Here is a 23,021-nt window from a genome sequence, read left to right on the forward strand (position 1 = left end):
TGGTGTACTTTTTTCTTTAACCACTTATGGGCAAATGCTGTGGCTGCTATGGTACAACTGGAAAATGTGTGAACCTATAGTACATTCTTGCACTTCTTAACAGTCCAAAATGTTGGGAGCCATGTTGAGGGCTCTATGGACTTACTTTTCTGCAAGGGCTAGTTGGTTGTGAAACAGTTATTTATCCACAGAAGATATGGTTTCTTGATTTTTACCAATTTTTTCCCTTTATTTCCAGCACCTTCATGTGTGAGAAGCTGATTGGTAATTAGTGCAGGATGAGAAGATGGAACAGCCACTTGTACCCCCACCAGGACCTGACAGCCTTCGCTTGTTCACTAGAGAATCTCTTGCAGTTATCGAAAAGCGCATTGCAGAAGAAAAAGCTAAGAAACCAGCAAAGGATCGTAGAGATGATGATGATGAAAATGGCCCCAAGCCAAATTCGGACTTGGAAGCAGGCAAATCCTTGCCTTTTATATATGGAGACATACCTTCAGGAATGGTGTCCGAACCAATGGAGGACATTGACCCGTATTACAGTAACAAACAGGTATGTCTATGTGTGTCACTTCTTGGTTTATTTTCTTACATTAATAATGCATTTGTTGTCATGCATTACAGTAATTCACATTTCTGTATCAAGCATTGAAATGTATCATCCTCTTTCTGAGGTTGAGGACAGAAGCACCAAACGGTAATAATTCTCCAAGTATATTCATTAGTCTTATGTAATATAAAAAGTGTAGATCTCAGACATGTCTTTGACTTTCATCCTCCTGATGCATTGGTGTGTACACTTTTACAAAGGATTTCCATCAATATACAGTAACTTTAGATCATTAAAATAAGATAAAGCAGCTTTGGAAAAGGTGTAGGGCTCCCGTGCAAGCTTATTTGTTTTCTTAGGCCTCATGCACACTAACGTATTTTGTTTCTGTGCGGATAGGATGTTGACCCATTCATTTCAATCGGTACGCAAAAAATGCAGATAGCACACCTATGCCCCCACCATAAACTTTGCCATGTCCCGCCTGCTCAGTTCTGTCTGCTGGTGCGATACTAACCAATCAGCAGCAGGAGCTTAGCCTGCTAAATGCTGATTGGCCAGTGCAGCGCAGAAAGAATAGAGCAAGCGCTGGCTTGGCTGCAGAGCTGGCAGGGTCAGGGACATCTGTGCTGGTACGTGCACTGTGTGTGCACACAGTGGGGGAGGGGCGCCTGAGAAGAGGGGAATCAGGTCCCAACGGAGCAGCATAATACATAAATAACTGCAGACGTTGTAGGCGGGAGGGTCTTACATGTACTCTCCCCCCCCCCCCTGCTACGGGCCCCATAGCAGTTGCGTGGGCTGCCGCTATTGGCGGTATGCCACTGCTGTTTGATCTTCAATGTTCTCTAACAAACCTCAGAGGCCTTCACGGAACAGCTGTAGTTATACTAAATATAAATTACACACAGGTGGACTAATTAGGTGACTTCTGAAGGCAATTTGTCACCCTGGATTTTATTTAGGGGTATCAGAGTACAGGGGGTGAAAACAAATGCACGCCACACTTTTCAGATTTTCATGTATTAAAAATTTGGAAAAACATATATCCTTTTCTTTTCACTTCACACATACTGTACTTGCTATTTTGTGTAGGTCTAACACATAAAATCCCAATAAAACACATTTAAGTTTGTGGGTTGTAAAATGAAAAAATATGGAAAAGTTCAAGGGGTATGAATAGAATACTTTTTCAAGGCACTGTAGATGTTAAAACAAAGTGGTTAAGATTGTTTGAAAAGTTTACATTTTTATTCTGGATACATTGCAGCAATTTGAAAAAATGCTACCAAAGCTGCATCTGCCAGCCAGATGAATTAGACATTGAGGAATTCAAACTACATATTCAGCTTCAGAATTATATGCAGCACGTTCGGAAAGTCTTTAGACCCTTTCACTTTTTTCACATTTTGTTATGTTGCCTCCTTGTGCTAAAATGAAGAAAAGAAAAAAAAAAAGAAGCTTTTCCCCGCCATTCTGCACTCCATACCCCGTAATAAGAAAGTGAAAAGAGAATTTTTGAAATGTTTGCAAATTTATTGCAAAGGAAAAACTAAAATTTTGCATGTACATAAGTATTCATACCCTTTGCTATGACACTAGCTCTGGGGGCCTACCATTTCTCTTGAGCTGTTCCTACACCTTGATGGAGTTCATCTGTGGTAAACTTGATTGGACATGATTTGGAAAGATACCAAAAACCAAGCCATCGGAAGGAAAGAACTGCCTGTAGAGATCAGAGACAGGATTGTATGGAGGCACAGATCATAAGAAGGGGACAAAAAATGTCTGCTGACTGACAGTCCCCAAAAGCACAAGTGGCCTAAATAATTCTAAAATGGAAGAAGTTTGCAACAAAAACTCTTCATAACGCTGGCTATCCCACCAAACTTAGTAAGAGAGGTGACCAAGAACCCATTGGTCATTCTGGCTGAGCTCCAAAGATCCTGTGTGCAGATGGGAGAAACTTGCAGAAGGTCAACGATCACTGCAGTACTCCATGAATCTGCTCTTTATCGCAGAGTGGCCAGAAAAAAAGCCTCTCCTCAGTAAAAGACAGAAGAAAGTTTGCAAAAAAAAGGACTTTCAGACTGTGAGAAAGAAGATTCTATGGTCTGATGAAACCAAGATTGAACTTTCTGGCCTCTATTCTAAGCATCATGTTTGTAGGAAACCAAGCACTGCCCAATACATCCCTACAGTGAAGCATGGAGGTGGGTGCATCATGCTGTGGGAGTGTTTTTCAGTGGCTGGGACAGAATGACTGGCCAGAGTTGATGGAAATCTGAATGGAGCAAAGTAGAGGTATTATTATAATCAAAAGAGTGCTCTGGACCTCAGGCAGTGACCCTAAGCACACAGAAGTGGCTTAGGGACAACTCTGTGAATGTCCTTGAGTGTCCCAGCCAGGGGTCTGACATGAACTCCATCAGACATTTTCAACTAAATCCCGAGTAAAGGGTCTGACTCTGAATATCAATGTCTGAATATCTGAATGTCAATGCAAGATTTTTTTTTTTTCCTTTCACTTTTTCATTATGGAGTATTGATTTCAGAATGATGGGGAAAAATATTATTTTATTTTTTTAAACTAAGCCGCAACATAACAAAATATATTTTAAAAAAAGTGAAAGGGTCTGAAGACTTTCCGAATGCACTGTAATGAGCGTTCTTACTGCCCACTATTATAGTCCCATATGGATATCTTTTTGATGCCCTTGTTGAAAGGTAACCTGCCCCATGGTATATGCTCTTAAAACTACCTATGTCTGTTGACAAAAAAGCACAATGATACAAAGAGGGTTTCGGTCGGCACTCAGTGGTGCACATTAAGGGGGTCAGTCCCTGTGGAATATAGACGAGATCCTAGCACTCGCTATCTTCAATCAGTTAGTTTCTATTATTGCTCAAGTTATCACAGGGACACATTTCGGCCTGTCCTGAGCCTTTATCAACCATTGACGAGCCGGAACGCGTCCCTGTTATAACTTGAACAAAAAAGAAACACAAGACATGGCCAGATATGACCATACCGTTAGTTTTGCTTATTGATAAAATAACGGCATCTGACAAACTACAGGGTGGGCCATTTATATGGATACACCTTAATAAAATGGGAATGGTTGGTGATATTAACTTCCTGTTTGTGGCACATTAGAATATGTGAGGGGGGAAACTTTTCAAGATGGGTGGTGACCATGGCGGCCATTTTGAAGTCGGCCATTTTGAATCCAACTTTTGTTTTTTCAATAGGAAGAGGGTCATGTGACACATCAAACTTATTGGGAATTTTACACGGAAAACAATGGTGTGCTTGGTTTTAACGTAACTTTATTCTTTCATGAGTTATTTACAAGTTTCTGACCACTTATAAAATGTGTTCAATGTGCTGCCCATTGTGTTGGATTGTCAATGCAACCCTCTTCTCCCACTCTTCACACACTGATAGCAACACCGCAGGAGAAATGCTATCACAGGCTTCCAGTATCCGTAGTTTCAGGTGCTGCACATCTCGTATCTTCACAGCATAGACGATTGCCTTCAGATGATACAAGATGTGCAGCACCTGAAACTACGGATACTGGAAGCCTGTGATAGCATTTCTCCTGCGGTGTTGCTATCAGTGTGTGAAGAGTGGGAGAAAAGGGTTGCATTGACAATCCAACACAATGGTCAGCACATTGAACACATTTTGTAAGTGGTCAGAAACTTGTAAATAACTCATGAAAGAATAAAGTTACGTTAAAACCAAGCACATCATTGTTTTTCTTGGGAAATTCCCAATAAGTTTGATGTGTCAAATGACCCTCCTCCTATTGAAAAAACAAAAGTTGGATTCAAAATGGCCAACTTCAAAATGGCCGCCATGGTCACCACCCATCTTTAAAAGTTTCCCCCCTCACATATACTAATGTGCCACAAACAGGAAGTTAATATCACCAACCATTCCCATTTTATTAAGGTGTATCCATATAAATGGCCCACCCTGTAAAATAATGAATGAGATACAGAGGCAGTGGGTGCAGCTTGGAAGTCAGGCCTTGTCTTCCTTCAGTACTTTGCTCAAGAACAGGGCAGCACGATGGTTCACTCATTAGCACTATCACTTTTGCCTTAGTATGTACGCTGTATGCTGTGGTGGCTGCAAATATTGTTTTAAAGAAGTTCTCCAGGAGTATAAAATTCATGTTCTATCCCTAGGATTGGCCAAAAATATCAGATTGGTGGGGGACGGACCCTTCAACAAGTGCTTCATCCCCTTCATTGGTCACCAGGAATAGGTCCAAGTTTCGGTAGTAGCTTTGCTTGGCATTACAGCTCAGTCCGGTATATGTGACTGGAACTGAGCCACTCTGTGCTGTAGTACAAGACATAGCCAAAACTGAAAAGCTGTGTCTAATATGTGACTGGCAGAATGGAACTATACCTTGTAGTATGGAGCTATTCCTGGTAATACGCTAAATCAGCTGACCAGACGCCCACTAATCTGACATTAATCGAATAGGTCATCAGTTTTATGATTCTGAAAAACCCCTTTAACTCTTTATCTATGCAGTGGGTTTGGAGCTCTATATCAGAAATCCAAAGTTCCAATCCTTATGAAAATATATATAAAAAATATATCAGCACAGAATTTAAAGCTAAAAGGCTTGAAAATGAAAAATGAAATATTTACAGGTAGATGATAAATCCGTCCTGTATGGAGACCTCTTTAAATTAGAAGGCATCCTATTAAATATCAAGCAGGAGAGACTACTGCTCTAGGGGAATTTTACAAGAAACACAAACTCATTTTCAGGGTACTGCAGCAAAGGCAGGTGCAAAAAGTGGAGCTGATGTAGGTAAAGGGCCGAGAAGGACCATGTGGCCACTTTCATTGCCTCTCAGTGTGACAGGAGCCATTGATAGCTCATTACAAAGACATATTCATAGCTGCTTCACAGATTAGGAATTTAAAGAGTCCCTGTCATAATATTTTTATTTTTTTTATAAATCAGTGGTGATACATGTGACAATATGAAACTTTGTCACATACAAAGATGTGTCTTATTAGCCAAAACTGGCATCTATCTTACCTCCCTGCACCTTGCAGTTCCCTTGTTGTTTACTGTAAGAGTGATTACTAGACTAAATGTAGGAAAGGAGGGAGATGCAGCTGCAGTAAGACATTCCCTTGCTGTGAATTTGTGACAGATGTTGATCTCCACAAGATCGTTAAGATCAGGATGTGTTATCAAAGTCCAAAATAGACAGTGCCAGTAGGGCGCCTTTAATAAATGGTACTTCCCTTCATGCAAATATAATTCAAGTTAGCAGATTCTGACTTTCACAGACTCTTCAAGGGGCAGCTTAAGGAGGAAAATAACCCCCACTGAAGTCAATGGGACCCCCATAAAACTCAGAGACATCTGTCAGAAATCTTTTCAAGAGACTTGCCTGCCCTGTTAGGAATACAAAACATGTCTCCATTTTAGAGACTCCTAGACATCTAAACATTTCAGTAGACTCCTAGACATCTAGACATTTCAGTAGACACCTAGACATCTAGACATTTCAGTAGACACCTAGACATCTAGAAATTTCAGTAGACTCCTAGACATATACGTTTCAGTAGACACCTAGACATCTAGAAATTTCAGTAGACTCCTAGACATATACGTTTCAGTAGACTCCTAGACATCTAGACATTTCAGTAGACTCCTAGACATCTAGACATTTCAGTAGACTCCTAGACATCTAGACATTTCAGTAGACTCCTAGACATCTAGACATTTCAGTAGACACCTAGACATCTAGACATTTTATTAGACTCCTAGACATATAATTTCAGTAGACTCCTATAAATCTAGACATTTCAGTAGACTCCTAAACATCTAGACATTTCAGTAGACTCCCAGACATCTAGACATTTCATTAGACTCCTAGACATACCTGTTATTTTGTAAGTGATATTCTTAAAAAGCTATAGATTGTGGTTCTGCTAGACTTGCTATATACACTGATTTGTCATGAACATTCTCATTACACAATAAGAACAGCTTTACCCAGTAATTTAGTTGCAGGCGTATTTGAGAACGCCTATTGTGGATATTTTCAGGGGTTATGTCACACAATTATACTTATTTTATAACATTATTATACCTATTATAGTAACAAGATCAAGCTGTTCTGTGTTAGAAGTTTATTTTGTTATATAAGTTTTTTTACCACTTTGATAGTGTTTTGTATGTTTATACCCAATGCAGGAAGCTCTGTGTTACCTCCACCAAATTAATTAAAATCAATTGATTGATTCTGAAACATGTTTTCTGTTCTGTTTTTATTTTCTGTTGTAAAAAAAAATTATATCCTATTTTCTGTACATGGCATAGGGGCAGCCATCTTTCTTGAGTGACTGCTCTGCTCTTTTAACAGAAATTTAGAGATGGTTTACAGTAGCCAGATGATGGACCATTGGAAACTGTAGTCTGGAAATGACTCATTGACTTCTAAGGAAGAATGTTGTGGGCATGCCCTGTGACCTGTTCATAGGTCATTGTGCAGGGAGGGAGAGGAGGTGAACTGTAACCATCAGTTGTTTTCAGTGGTGGATCTTGGGTTATCTGCCACCACATTTATAATAGAGGTGTTACCTTCTGTTGTAATCCTTCTGTTGTAATTGTAAAGGAGCTGAGCAGATTGATAAATAGCTTTATGGGAAAAGATTCATTAAAACATGTAATTTGTTATTTCAATCTGTACTTTTTCGGAGCTCAGTAGCCAAGTGGGAAGTCTTATTACTGATTGACTGCTGCCTGTAAAGCTGTCAATCACTGATGAGACCTCCCACATGCCGACTGCATTTTCTTGGTGACAGGTTTATTTTAAAAACAAGTTTCAAGAACCTTTATAGACCAAGTGCCCAAACTGTAACCCAAAACCCACTTATTTATCACAAAGTGCCAACACGGCAGTTTAACCTGAATACTACAGTCCAGTGTAGTATATCTTCCACATACTTTATCATTTAGCTATAATAGCCTGCCTACATTCAGTGGGCTGCCTGTGCCATTCATAGTGCGCCCTACGCTTATGAATGGCAGGAAAAGTCAAAGGCATATTGGTACACCATAGACTTTTTCCAGGGCACAGGTGCCCACAGATAGGGCTCTGAGTGCCGCCTCTGGCACCCATGCCATAGGTTCGCCACCACTGCCCTAGATGATTAAAAACATATCTTTCTTTTCCAGGTGTGTTGCTGCCTTTAGCAATATTAAGTTATACATTTTTATATATGCAAATTAGGGCTTAAATGCACCAAGGACATGCCCTAGCCACTTGGTGCTCATCCACTGCTTCCCTGAACATTCCCCCTGTCCTTGATTGACAGGGCAAGGTGTCCATGTGGAGGGAGGAATATTCAGTGAAAAGAGCTTGTTTAAAAAATGTTTAGGCTTTCAAAAATTGGTTTTATGCCCCTTTAAGAATCATATGATCATTACTTTTATTTTTACTATTGTTGCTGCTTTTGTTGTTGGGTTGATTGTCTTATGTTGTTAACAAATTCCATTGTCGGTAAGGTAACAAACAACATGATATTGTCTATAATTAAACAAAATGGACCATACAGCAAAGATACATATAACCTTTCACGTGAATGTGCTAGTGTGTAGAATTAAATACCCAAGTAAACCATACAGTGACTGGTAAAGGCTCCAAAAGGATACCAAAAAAATAAACACAAATGAGCCACAACGTACCAAAAATATATAAGCATCTTAAATTGACACAATAATAAAAAAATAAAAATAAGGATGAGAAAAAGGCATCATTACTGGCAATCTAACACCATATAAGAGTGTATAAAGTATAATCATGATTATTAGTGTATTGGTAGGATAACTTGGGCAATACAGGGTGTAATCACAAACTACCAGACATAACACTGTTAGAACTGCATTAAAAAAGTAATCAATATACACTGTAAGCCCATACGTTTAGGTCCAATCAGAGCTGAAAAGTTAACTTTACCCATGGTGCGTGTAGCCAGGATGGCGCCACACCAACATGCAAAGGTATGCTGAATGGCGTGTTGGGGTGGCACCATCCTGGTTACACACACCAGTGTTATGTCTGGTAGTTTGTGCTTTCATGCTATGTGATTACACCCTGTATTTCCCAAGTCCCAAGTTATCTATTATACTACTTATACACTCTTATGTAGTATTTGATTGCTGGTGATGATGCCTTTTTTTGCTTCTGATCCTTATTTTATGTAATTTTTCATGTATTTTTAGTAATTTGTGACTAATTTTTGTAGTTTTTTTTATGATATCGTCTATAGTTGTGTTTGCATTGTTTTATATGTAAATTTGTTGGATTGTTGTAGATTTGTTCGCTTTTCCGCAGTACATAAAGTCTTGTGGGGTCTCAAGTACTACTGATGCTATTCGTTCCTACTCCACCAAAAGCATGTACACTCCTGCTCATTTTTTGTCTCAAATTCATTGTGCCTGATCCGTCTTTCCCCGTATGGCGAGTGTTGAGAGATCCCACCACAGATTACATAGCCGTGTTACCAAAATCGGTGGGTTTGGAATTCAAAAGATTTGGAACGTGAATTCAAAAGATTTGAGAATGAATAAACTTACGCAGGATAAGTGAATAAATATACTCCTCCCCCCAAAAAAAAGGGAACACTAAAATACCACATTCTAGATCTCAATGAATGACATATTCCAGTTGCAAATCTTTATTCATTACATAGTGGAATGCATTGAGAACAATAAAACATAAAACTAATCAATTTAAATTAAAATTAATATCGCATGGAGGTCTGGATTTGGAATGATACTCAAAATCAAAGTGTAAAATATATTTTCAAGCTAATCCAACTTCAGTGGAAATGCCCATAGACAAGGAAATATGGCTCAGTAGTGTATGTGGCCTCCACGTGCCTGTGTCACCTCCCTACAACGCCTGGGCATGCTGCTGATGAGGCGGCAGATGTTCTCCTGAGGGATCTCCTCCCAGACCTGGATTAAAGCATCAGTCAACTCCTGGACAGTCTATGGTGCATGGAATGAGACATGATGTCCCAGATGTGTTCGATTGTATTCAGGTCTGAGGAACGGGCAGGCCAGTCCATAGCATCAATGCCTTCATCATGCAGGAACTGCTGACACACTTCAGCCACATTAGGCCTAGCATTGTCATGCATCAAAAGGAACCCAGAGCCCACTGCATCTGCATACGGTCTCACAATGGGTCTGAGGATCTCATCACAGTACCTAATGGCAGTCAGCGTACCTCTGGCTAGCACATGGAGGGCTGTGCAGCCCTCCAAAGAAATGCCTCCCCACGCCATTACTGACCCACTTCCAAACCGGTAATGCTGGAGAATGTTGCAGGCAGCAGAATGTTCTCCATGGCATCTCTAGACCATGTGCTCAGTGCGAACCTGCTCTCATCCATGAAGAGCACAGAGCACCAGTGTTGAATCTGCCAATATCGGTGTTCTCTGGCAAATGCTAATCGTCCTGCACGGTGTTGGGCTGTAAGCCCAACACCGACTTTGTGACGTCAGGCCCTCATACTACTCTCATGGAGTCTGTTTCTGACAGTTTGAGCAGACACATAGATATTAGTGGCTTGCTGGAGGTCATTTTGCAGAGCTCTGGCACTGCTTCTCCTGTTCCACCTTGCACAAAAGAGGAGGTAGCGATCCTGCTGCTGGGTTGTTGCCCATCTACAGCCTCTCCACGTCTCCTGGTATCTGCTCCATGCTCTGGACACTGTGCTGACGCAGCTGACCTTCTTGCCACAGCTCGCATTGATGTGCCATCTTGGATGAGCTGCACTACCTGAACAGCTTCTGTATGTTGTAGACACCACCTCATACTACCTCCAGGGGTGAGAGCAATGACAAAATGCAAAAACAACAGCCAAAAAGGACGAGAACAGAGAAATGGTCTGTGGTCACCACCTGCAGAACCACTCCTTTATAGGGGTTGTCTTGATAATTGCCTATCATTGCTACCTGTTTAATTTGCACAAAAGCAGGAGAAATTGACAGAATAATAAAAAGTAAGTAAACCTCACTACCCTAAATATGGGGTAGGCATCCGGTCAGCCATGCCATAACACATTGCTGCCTACCACGTTATAACACATGACTGACACCCTGGGGTGTACAAGAGATAGGGCAAATAAATACTTACATCCTACCTAGGATGAAGTTTCTGGTGGAATCCCAATTAATTGTTAGTGCAGGCCACAGTTATTCCCATCAACCCCTCCTCCTGTGTGCATCACGCATGTCTCTGAGATCACTCAGGAATGTGTTTTTATCAGCACAATGGGGGATTGATACTAGATTTACAAGGCACATCATTATACAGAATGGTAATAATAAAAGGGAAAGAAAAGGGTTTAACTGAATTTTATCTGATGTGTGTGGCTAGCACCACAGTTGAAAGACAGCAAAGGACAGTATTTTTTTATATATATATAAGGAAGGTAGTTTTACTGTATTTCATTTCATGATAAGGCTTTAATATCTGATTGGCAGGGGTGTGGAGTGTCGCATCAGCTGTGACATTGTAGCTCCGGTGCCATAAGTCAATAAAGGAACTACAGAGCTTCATAAAGTCTTCCCAGAAGGAATCTCATTACTACAGCACTACCACCTTCAGTGGGTGGAGAGCTGCAGTAACCAGTTCGGAGCTGTGTGGTTCAGGTGTCAAAATTTATGCAGCTATAGTACTGCAAAACAGCTGATTAGCAGGTGAGCAGGTATTGAAAAGATGTTGATGGATATGCCATAAATATTAAAGTACTGGAAAACCCTTTTAACCCTGTAATAATGCAGCTTTTTTAGCATTTAGGACAAAGCTGAGAGTAGGGTTCCCACTTTTTCCAACCAAAAATACCAACCAAGTTTACACACGTAAAAAGAGGCTGTAGTTTTAGGGTGTGTGGCTGAACATGGGATGTTATTTGACATCAATAGTTTAAACATTTTTTGAGTGTTTTACCTTTTTTATATAACTAATCTTTTTCCTAAAGTTTTTAATATAAATGCAGCCAAAAGTGCTGTTCTTGTCTCATGTGTGAACAGGTATAATAAATGAGGTCTTATGGAGGAGTAAATAAACTAAAAGCCACTTCACCGCTGCCCTTGAACTGTGCATCCCTATGCAAAAGACAAGTTTGCCCTGTGTGTTGTAAGGGTATTTTTAATTACCCTATTTTTCACTTTATAATATGCACCTGATGATAAGACACACCCCAGGTTTTAGAGGAGGAAAATAGGAAAAAAAATATTTTTCATCAGACCTTTATATCAGATCCTCCGATCAGACCTCCATATCAGATGCTCAGATCAGACCTTCATATCAGGAACTCAGATCAGACCCTCATCAGACCTCAGGTCAGGCCCCCATCAGACCTCAGATCAGACTATATCAGACTTACATGTCAGACCCCATTAGACTTACAAGCCATACCCCCATATCAGACCTTAGATCAGAGATAATATAAATAAATTAATTTACCTCTCCTGCACCCTTGTTCCTCCAGTCGCGCTCCATTGTCTTCTCCGGACCACGCTGCACTGTCGCCTGTACGCAGTCAGGACTGTGCAGAGTGGCCCCAGGGAGAAAGAACAGGAGGGTAAGTACCAGCAGCATTTGCAGCTTTTCACTCCTTGCTCCCCACACCTACTGCATACTAGTGAGCGCTTCCATATTGGAAGCACTCACTAGTATTTGCTTTTGGGGGAAAAAAGCGTTTCTTAATAAGAGATAAAATATGGTGAGTACTTATTGGTTCTGTATCCTTTAATTATTACATTACCTTTTATATTCCTTGTAATGTAGTGAGTTAGTGATAGGTGGTTAACATATACAAAGCCATTGCTTTGTGTTAGATGACCAGGCCACATTCCAGAGTGGTTAACTCACAGGACATGCACACTGGGAAGCATCTCAGGGAGGCTAGAGGGTGTAAATATTACTCATTTAACAAAGCACGTTAAGCTACAGGAGACATCATGTGAAGAAGGATGTCTGTTACTACCCCTCAAGTATCTAGTGCTGTGTTCTCACAGGGGAACTGTTGGCCCTTGAGCAAGCTGGACCCCTAGTTCTCCACTCTCTGCACAAGTGGCACATGGCACTCACTGCACTACATATAGATAAGCAGCGTGCAAAATCTCACCCAGCCGATGTTCATATTAAAAACCGTTTAGATTATATAACAAAGTACCTAGTTTATTATTACAGATGCATTTAGTGGCTGAGATAACTTCTTGGCACAGAGGCAGGATCTGCCCTCTAAAAGTCAATTCAGGGTACCCCATAATCCTCTTGTAGCATCTTGCTGCTGCTGCTCCTGTGTGAACAGATAATATTTGCATGTAGCATTACAGTGGACTCACAGAATGAATATTACTGTTCGGACCCAGGCACCCCAGTCCCACACTGGCTATGTTTGTAGCATGGCCAATTGGATCTTGCTCATTGGTTTGAATACTGGTTAGAGCGATTGTTTTTTTACAAAATATTTTTATCACTTAGCCTGTGTAAGCCCATGTATTCCCAAATCTTTGAATTCAAGTTAAAACAACTAGGTTTGTCATAATGTCTTGTTTTTTTTAAAATTTATTGAAAATAATCATTATAGTGATATTCTGATGGAACCTTACCCATCTGTCAAAAATCTGTTAGATATTCCTCTCTAGTGATAGTCACTATTACTGCAGCATCTAACGGGTATCACTAGAGAAGCAGCCTGCAGGTTTTACTAGATAAAGTGTGGACAGGAGGAACTGTAAAATGTAAACTTTACAAATTTTTGTGTGTTTAATGTGACTAATCCGATGCTGTGATCCAGATCTTGGTAAATCTCTGCGTCATGGTGTCAATAAAATGGCCTAATTTAGTGCAGAGGATATGAGATGGTCGAGCAATCGTCCTCTCATTCCTTTTCTGGAAAAGCAATTATGCTCTGACTGATGGAGAGATGATTGCATGTACCGAATTCCATGTTAGGTTTCTCTAACATCTCTACTGGAGGGTTTACCAGGAGCCTCCATTGCAGATTCAGTCACAAATGCAGGACAGAATATTTCAGTATGCTGTGTTTTCTGGTCAGGGGAATTGTCGGGTTTCCTAATAGAAACCAGATCGTATTACAGTCAGGGGGATTCTGTCAGGTGGCATTAATTTCTGTAATTTGATGGAAACACTACTACCATTATTTTAATTGTTCTCCTCCTACACACCAAATTTCCAAAACATTGGGATGCTGTGTAAAATATAAATAAAAACAGACAAAAATTATTTGCAAATCTTATAGACCTATATTTTATTCACATAGAACACATATTAGATGTTGAAAGGTGAGAGATTTTACCATTTCATGAAAAAAAATAACTCATTTGAAACATTATGGCAGCAACAACACATCTCAAAAAGTTAGGACGGGCAACAAAAGGCTGGAAAAGCAATTGGTGCTAATAAAAACAGCAATTTACAACTCATTGGATGCTCATCATTTACAGGCCCTCAGGTGGCACTGCATTAAAAGCAGGCATGATTCTCTCTCTATTAGAAATCCCTGCATGGGCTCAGGAACACTTCCAGAAATCATTGTCTGTGAACACAGGTTACTGTATAATTCAGAAATGCAATCCCACCATCTTCTCTGGGCCAAAGCTCATTTAAAATTGACTGAGGCAAAAAGGAAAACTGTTCTGTGACTCAGAAAATCAAAATTTGAAATGTCTTTTGGAAACCATGGATTCTATGTTCTCAAGAGGAGAGGGACCATCCAGCTTGTTATCAACGTATAGTTAAAAAGCCTGCATCTTTGATGGTATAGGGATGCATTATGTGTGCGCCGTGATATGGTTGCCACGCATGCTGTTGCCTGCTGCAACGTGTTGCTTTTTTTGCTTGTGCACAACTTCCCCTTTAAGTTGTTTCCTCCTTCTGTCTGGTGGTCGTGGGGTTAATGTCTTCCTTGGTGTGGAACTGGGTGTTGTCTCTAGGCTCTATTTATCCTTGTGTTTTGAGTCTGAGATCTAGTTTTGTCTCCAGCCTTCGTGTGAGTGTTGATGTTCCTGGATTCCATCTGTCCAGTCTTAGGACCATCCTAGTTGAACATCAATGTCACCTCCTTGTTTCTATGTTCTATCCCCTACCCTTACCTGTTGTTGTGTTTGGTGTGAGTTTTTGTTATGGGCGTGTGGTGATGTCTTCTTTGGTGTACTATGTCTGTCATGTTTGGTGTTATGCCTGGCATGGTTGCTAGACATCTCCTTGTCTGTCTATGACTCCGGAAGGGGGCCCCATTGGTCTCCCGGAGGGGTGAACCTAAAGTTTAGGGGCAGCCTTGCCTGGAGCCAGCTTGCTTCCGGTGGTTGCAGGAGGTGTCAGGTTGTTTGGTTGTCGTTGTTCCATCTTTTCTGCGGCAGGTACCGTATTTTTCGCCCTATAAGACGCACCGGCCCATAAGGCGCACCTAGGTTTTTGGAGAGAAAAATAAGATTTTTTTTTTTTTAACCAAAAGGTGTGCTTTTGGTGGGTTTGGAACTAATGGTGGTCTGTGGATGGCACTATCACTGGGGATCTGTGGATGGCACTATTATGGGGGATCTGTGGATGACGCACTGTTATGGGGGGATCTGTGGATGACGCACTGTTATGGGGGATTTGTGGATGACGCACTGTTATGGGGGGATCTGTGGATGACGCACTGTTATGGGGGATCTGTGGATGACACACTGTTATGGGGGATCTGTGGATGATGCACTGTTATGGGGGATCTGTGGATGACGCACTGTTATGGGGGATCTGTGGATGATGCACTGTTATGGGGGATCTGTGACGGATACTGTTATGGGGGGATCTGTGAAGTATACTGTTACAGGGGGATCTGTGGCTGACACTGTTATGGGGGATCTGTGGGTGGTGCTGTTATGGGGGATCTGTGGATGGCACTGTTATGGGAGATCTGTGGATGGCACTGGTATGGGGCATCTGTGGATGGCACTGTTATAGGGCATCTGTGGATGGCACTGTTATGGGGCATCTGTGGATGGCACTGTTATATATGTGCCATCCACAGACCCCCCCCACCCCATAACAGTGCCATCCACAGACACCCCAGCCCATAACAGTGCCATCCACAGCCCCCCCCCCCCACCCCTTAACAGTGCCATCCACAGATCTCTATCCTCTATCTATCTATCTTTCTTCCATCTGTTACTAGACTCTGGTTCATCTGTGTCCTTGAGGAACCGTTTGTCTCCTATTCCAGACCAGTGATGGCCAGTTCGCAGTGTTCGCCCGACGAACACATGCGATCTGCCATCTTTATTCCCAAGTCCGGCAATGCAGAGGTAAGTCCTTACCTGTGCCTGCGCCGTGAGCCGCTCTGAAACACATGCAGTCACCGGGAGCAGGCAGTTCCTGACCCCTATGCAAGGGACCATTAGGGTCAGCAGTATCCAAGTTCCAGTGTATGAGCCCTCCCACCTTTTGGGGGCACTCACACGGTCAGGAGATCAGGGTAAGGATTAGGGCGGCAGTAGGAGGTGACCTGCGCCTTTTCCCTTTGTCTAGGCTTAGTATCAGCCCGTATAAAACGGTGGGGAGTTTCCCCCACTCCCCACCGTGACAATGTGCTTATGGAGCGGGTAGCTTTTACATTTGAAAAAGCACTGTATACTGAACATGTATGCTGTTATCAATGCTGGACAGTATTTAGAAGTTTTAGAACAACATAGACTCCCATCCAGACTTCTCTCTCTGGGAAGGCCTTGCATATTTCCGCAAGATAATTCTAAACCACATACTGCATCTATCACAACAGCACAGCTTCACAGAATAAGTGTCCAGATGCTGAATTGGCCTGGTTGCCATCCAGACCTTTTACCAATAGAAAACATTTGGTACATCATGAAACAAAAAATCCAGAAAAGAAGACCCAGGACTGTTGAGCAGCTAGAATGCTGCATCCGACAAGAATGGGACAACATTCCTCTCCCAAAACTCCAGCAATTGGTCTCCTCAATTCCCAGACATTTACAGATTGCTGTTAACTACTTCCCCACCACTTTACAACTATATATGTCAGCGGTATGGTCTTTAAAATGGTGCCCGCTCCAGAGTGTAGTGGGCACCATAGCTGCCAGGTGCCTGCTCTTTCACTCAGCAGACACCTGGGGCTAATGTCTACGATTTGCGATAACACCACAGGCATTAATCCCCTCAGATGCCATGGTCAAATGGCATCTGAAAGGTAAAAAAATCCCTGGGTGAGATTGGGGAAGGTGTTCCTTAGCAGTAAGATGCTAAGCAGGTGGCAGCAGTGCATTTGAATATACTGAACTTTGTATTCTCTAATGGCTAGAAATCCATTACTAATTATAAATAGCAATCTAATGATTGGGGTCCTCTTGGGGGATAAAAAGAAAAAAGATTGAAAATTTTTTTTATCAAATAAATTAAAAAACATAAAATTCAAATCAAATCTTTCCAAAATAAAAATAAACAATCAAAAAAGAAACATCATAGGCATCGCTGCATCTGAAAATGTCTGTACTATTAATATATAAAATAGTTATACCATACAGCGAATGACGTGAACGGAATAAAATCAAAATGGCCAACTCACTGTTTTTCCAAAGTATTTTTCAGTATTAAAAATAAGGAAAACAATATAAATGTTGTATCATTGTAATTGTACTGATCCAGAGAATTTATGTCATGAGTCAGTTTTACCTGATAGTGAACACCATAAAAACAAACGTCATAAAACTGTTTCGGAATTGCATTTTTTTTTTTTCCAATTCCTCTGCATTTCAATTTTTTCCCAGCTTCCCACTACATTGTATGCAATATAAAATGATGCCATTACCATGTACAACTGTCCTGCAAAAAAAAAATAATAATAATCATACAACTATGTAAATGAAAAAATATAAAAGTTATGGTTCAGGAAAGGCAGCTAGTGAAAAGCAAAAATGCAAAAACAGAAAATCATCCAGTGATGAAGTGGTGAAAAAAAAGAGGATTTTACACAATGGTGACATTGTTGCTGCCATCAAGTTTTAAAATAGTTAATTATTTTCATGAAATAGTAAAATGTCTCACTTTCAACTTCTGATATTGTGAATAAATCTTATTGTGAATAAAATATTAGGTCTGTGAGATTTGCATTCAGTTTTTATTTACATTTATTTATAATTTACACAGCATCAAAATTTTTTGGGGAATTGTAATAGTATAATGGACTGTTTTTGTGATTATTCTAATTTAATTTGTGGCATTAACTTTTTTGCAATTACTAAAAAAAAATATAAAATTATACTTCTGCTGATTTTCTCCTCTTTAAAAAAAAAAATCTACATACTTTATTCAATCCTCATATTACTCTGCCCAATGTAATTTGCTTTACTGGACTCCTTTAGCTGTTTATCTGGTGTGACACAGTGAGAGGTTTGGTCTGTGAAAACAGGTATTTTCCTCCCAGCATGTGCTGCTGGGCTGATTTACAGCCAGGTGAGGTCAAATACCGGACCGGATTTTGAATGCCGATCCGGGTTTTGGCAGCACCTGGCTGTCCTTAAATAGGCAGCTGGGCTAAGAAGCCATGTCTCTATGTTGGGATCTGGGAGCCTTGTGTCTGGATGATGGCTTTCTACCTGTTTGGCGTGAAAACAGGTTGGTGCTGCTATCAGCAAGGACTCTTTGAGGCAGAAATGCCGCATGGTGTGAATTACCACCAACACCGCAAGGTGACTTTTTGCTTGAATATGACTGCTTGTTTTGTCACTTGCCTAAAGTGTGAATAAAACACTGAACTGTTTGATCCAAAGAACTTGTTGTTGCCTCTTTACTGCGTCCGCTAATCCTGTCTACCAGAGCGAGTCCCCACACTGGAAATAAAATGAATGCCTCCAAGACTGAAGCTTTATCACTCAATATCCCCTCCTCTCTTCAATCCCTTCTCCAAACAAATTATAATTTCCGTTGGTATCATACCTCCTTTAAGTACTTAGGAGTGTATCTGACTACCTATTACCGCACGGTCTATTACCCACAACTTCAATATAAACTGTTTCGGAATCACACTCCTCATTTACTTCATCGCATTAAACCGTCTCCTCCAGCCACATATGTTTTGGTCCTGTGTGATAATATGTTATTATCTGATTATATATTATATATAGCCTTTTATTATGGGTAAAATGAGAGAGAGAAAAAAAGTTGATTTTTGTGTCTCCCAGGATTCAAACCTGGGATCTCTATATGCAAAACCATGCACTTCCCACAAAACCAAAGCATTACCACACAGAGACAACAGGTTTTTTTTCTATGCTTATAAGCTAACACACGTTACTAGTGTCTTTATAATCATATATCGTGCTTGTAAATAAAGCAGTAATATGTAGATTAGCCTTCTGAGCAGATCTGTGTGGTAACGCTATAGTACATAGAGTATATGATATGTACATGCTAGGACACAGTACTGCCCTCGGCATGATGATTTCTAGCCCTGTCAATCAAATGGAGGGGGTAATGCGGAGATCAGGAGATGTTACAAAGCAGTGCTCAAAGCATTCAGCTCCCCGTCCTGGTGCTTGAACCTCTCATTTGCATATGAATAAAAACACTGATATCTCTGCAGCTGTTTATCGTACAGACAAAAAGAAGGTTTAGTTTTAATCAGCATGATGAGAACCTACCTGCCACCATGTCTGGTTTAATAGGGTTGATCCTGTTGACAGGGCTGTTTTAAGTACTATATTAGGTTAGTATCAGATAGGATATGACTAACATTTCCGCTATTACCTTTTATTCCTTTCTTTTGGTTTTTGTATTCTGTAAATGTTGTTATATCTATATAACGATGTCCTGCATATTCCTATTAAAATTACAGTTAAAAAAAATCAGTCATGCAATGTGCTGGTTTATATAGAGACAGGATCTAGATACCAGTACATTGTGTATGGGAAGAATACTATTGAGGTTTTTTAGACAAAGAAAATTCTCCTATGAGCTCTGTGGCTCACTGCTTAATATTTTCCATCCCATACAAAAGGCCCCGAGGTCAAGAGCCAGCAATAAAAATCTAAAAGAGGAGATGAAATAGAAGTTAGGGTAGGTTTACATCACCATTTTGCTTTCCGTTCTTCTGACCTGTCAGAAGAACAGAAAACAACAACAACAAAAAAAAAACGGATCCTTCATCCTTTACCTAAATAAGCATCTGTTATGCTCATTTTGCATTTGTTTTAGCCATTTCCGTCTGAGATCTGTTATTTTAGATGGCAGAAAAAGTCTTCCAGGAAGGAATAACTTTTTCTTTCCTCTAAAATAACGGATCTCAGTGTAAAAATAACTGCCTCTAGCAAACCAGAGATCATTGCATTGCAAGGGCACCAGTGGAGTGACAGATGGGGTGACCGAAGCATCTAAGCGGTTAAAGGGCATCTGTCAGCAGATTTGTACCTATGAAACTGGCTGACCTGTTACATGTGCGCTTGGCACCTGAAGGCATCTGTGTTGGTCCCATGTTCATAAGTGCCAGCAGAGAAGAATGATGTTTTAGTATATGCAAATGAGCCTCTAGGAGCAACGGGGGCGTTACTGTTACTCCTAGAGGCTCTGCTCTCTCTGCTGGTCCTGCTCCCTCTGCACTTTGATTGACAGGACCAGGCAGTGAAAATGTCATCACACCTGGCCCTGAACTCTCCTAAATTCAATCAAAGTGCAGAGGGGAAGGCAGTTGCACAGAGAGCAATGCCTCTAGGTGTAATGGCAACGCCCCCGTTGCTCCTAGATGCCCTTTAAACAGCTGCATTTGGCACTAAGGGTTTTTGCTCCCCCCCCCATACTTAACCTCTTAAGGACACATGACGTACCGGTACGTCATGATGTCCTGGTACTTAAGGACACATGACGTACCGGTACGTCATGTGTTGTTCCGATCACTGCCGCCCGGCCGGCGGTGATTGGAACCCGGTGCCTGCTCAAATCATTGAGCAGGCACCTAGGCTAAATGCGCGGGGGGGTCCCGTGACCCCCCCATGTCGGCGATCGCGGCAAACCGCAGGTCAATTCAGACCGCGCTGCGATTTCTGCATTTTTTGATCCCAAACTTTATTTGCCTAAAATAACGTTTTATTCACGCCCCCTGCACCCCCGAATGATTTTATGGTGGCGGGAGGTGCAGGGGGAGGGTTGCGGGCGGTGGGGGCGGTGCGGGAGGCGGGCGGTGCGGCAGGCGGGATCGCGATCCCCCGCCCGCCTCCCCTTGTATAATCGTTGGCTTCTAGTGGGTATACCAGGGTGCCTGCACATTGCTGGCACCCTGGTATAAACGGCTGACATCTGCGATGCGATGTCAGCCGTTTAACCCTTTCCATACAGCGGTCCGTACGGACCGCTGTATGGAAAAGGTTAACAGCGCAGGGAGCTCCCTCCATCTCCCATCGGGGGGCTGCTGTGCCTTTGCAGCCCCCCGATGGGGAGGGAGAGAGCCCCCAGACAGCCCCCCGACAGATCCCCTCCTTACCCTTCCCCGTCTGCGCAGTTCTGAGCAGTACTGTGCAGACGGGGAAGGTTCCCATGGCAACAGGACGCCGTCTCAGGCGTCCTGCTGTCCATGGTGCTGAACAGATCTGTGCTAAAAGGCATAGATCTGTTCAGACAAAGTGTAAAATACAGTACAATATATATTGTACTGTATTATACAGACATCAGACCCACTGGATATTCAAGAACCAAGTGGGTCTGGGTCAAAAAAAAAGTGAATAAAAGTGAAAAAAAAGTAAAAATCAAAAAACACATTTATCACTGATTAAAAATAAAAAATAAAAAATTCCCTACACATGTTTGGTATCGCCGCGTCCGTAACGACCTGATCTATAAAACGGTCATGTTACTTTACCCGAACGGTGAACGCCATAAAAATAAAAAATAAAAAACTATGATGAAATTGAAATTTTGCCCACCTTACTTCCCAAAAAAGGTAATAAAAGTGATCAAAAAAGTCGCATGTACGCCAAAATTGTAACAATCAAACCGTCATCTCATCCCGCAAAAATCATACCCTACCCAAGATAATCGCCCAAAAACTGAAAAAAACTATGGCTCTTAGACTATGGAAACACTAAAACATGATTTTTTTTGTTTCAAAAATGAAATCATTGTGTAAAACTTACATAAATAAAAAAAAAGTATACATATTAGGTATCGCCGCGTCCGTATCGACCGGCTCTATAAAAATATCACATGATCTAACCCCTCAGATGACCACCGTAAAAAAATAAAAATAAAAACGGTGTAAAAAAAGCCATTTTTTGTCATCTTACGTCACAAAAAGTTTAATAGCAAGCAATCAAAAAGTCATATGCACCCCTAAATAGATGCCAATCAAACCGTCATCTCATCCCGCAAAAAATGAGACCCTATTTAAGATAATCGCCCAAAAACTGAAAAAACTATGGCTCTTAGACTATGGAGACACTAAAACATTTTTTTTGTTTTAAAAATGAAATCATTGTGTAAAACTTACATAAATAAAAAAAATTGTATACATATTAGGTATCGTCGCGTCCGTGACAACCTGCTCTATAAAATTACCACATGATCTAACCTGTCAGATGAATGTTGTAAATAACAAAAAAAAAAAACGGTGCCAAAAAAGCTATTTCTTGTTACCTTGCAGCACAAAAAGTGTAATATAGAGCAACCAAAAATCATATGTACCCTAAACTAGTACCAACAAAACTGCCACCCTATCCCGTAGTTTCTAAAATGGGGTCACTTTTTTAGAGTTTCTACTCTAGGGGTGCATCAGGGGGGCTTCAAATGGGACATGGTGTCAAAAAAAACAGTCCAGCAAAACCTGCCTTCCAAAAACCGTATGGCATTCCTTTCCTTCTGCGCCCTGCCGTGTGCCCGTACAGCTGTTTACGACCACATATGGGGTGTTTCTGTAAACTACAGAATCAGGGCCATAAATAATGAGTTTTGTTTGGCTGTTAACCCTTGCTTTGTAACTGGAAAAAAAATATTAAAATGGAAAATCTGCCAAAAAAGTGAAATTTAGAAATTGTATCTCTATTTTCCATTAAATCTTGTGCAACACCTAAAGGGTTAACAAAGTTTGTAAAATCAGTTTTGAATACCTTGAGGGGTGTAGTTTCTTAGATGGGGTCACTTTTATGGAGTTTATAATCTAGGGGTGCTTTAGGGGGGCTTCAAATGGGACATGGTGTCAAAAAAACAGTCCAGCAAAATCAGCCCTCCAAAAACCAAACGACGCACCTTTCCCTCTACGCCCCGCTGTGTGGCCGTACAGTAGTTTACGGCCACATATGGGGTGTTTCTGTAAACGACAGAGTCAGGGCAATATACAGTCTTGTTTGGGTGTTAACCCTTGCTTTGTTAGTGGAAAAAATGACATCGCCATT

The 23,021-nt window shown here is 41.1% G+C and overlaps 1 protein-coding gene across 11 annotated transcripts in view; it reads left to right on the plus strand.

Moving 5' to 3' along the window:
* Positions 1 to 286: 286 nt before the first annotated feature.
* The window catches only part of LOC121009050 (sodium channel protein type 2 subunit alpha-like), a 190,344-nt gene continuing 167,609 nt past the window's right edge, over positions 287 to 23,021 (plus strand). For all 11 annotated transcript variants that reach the window (XM_040441962.1, XM_040441961.1, XM_040441963.1 and 8 more), the window contains exon 1: positions 287 to 553. In XM_040441962.1, coding sequence (XP_040297896.1) covers positions 287 to 553 — 267 coding nt within the window. The remainder of the gene's footprint in view (positions 554 to 23,021) is intronic.

This window comes from Bufo bufo, chromosome 7 (assembly GCF_905171765.1).
Source record: "Bufo bufo chromosome 7, aBufBuf1.1, whole genome shotgun sequence".
NCBI lineage: Eukaryota > Metazoa > Chordata > Amphibia > Anura > Bufonidae > Bufo > Bufo bufo.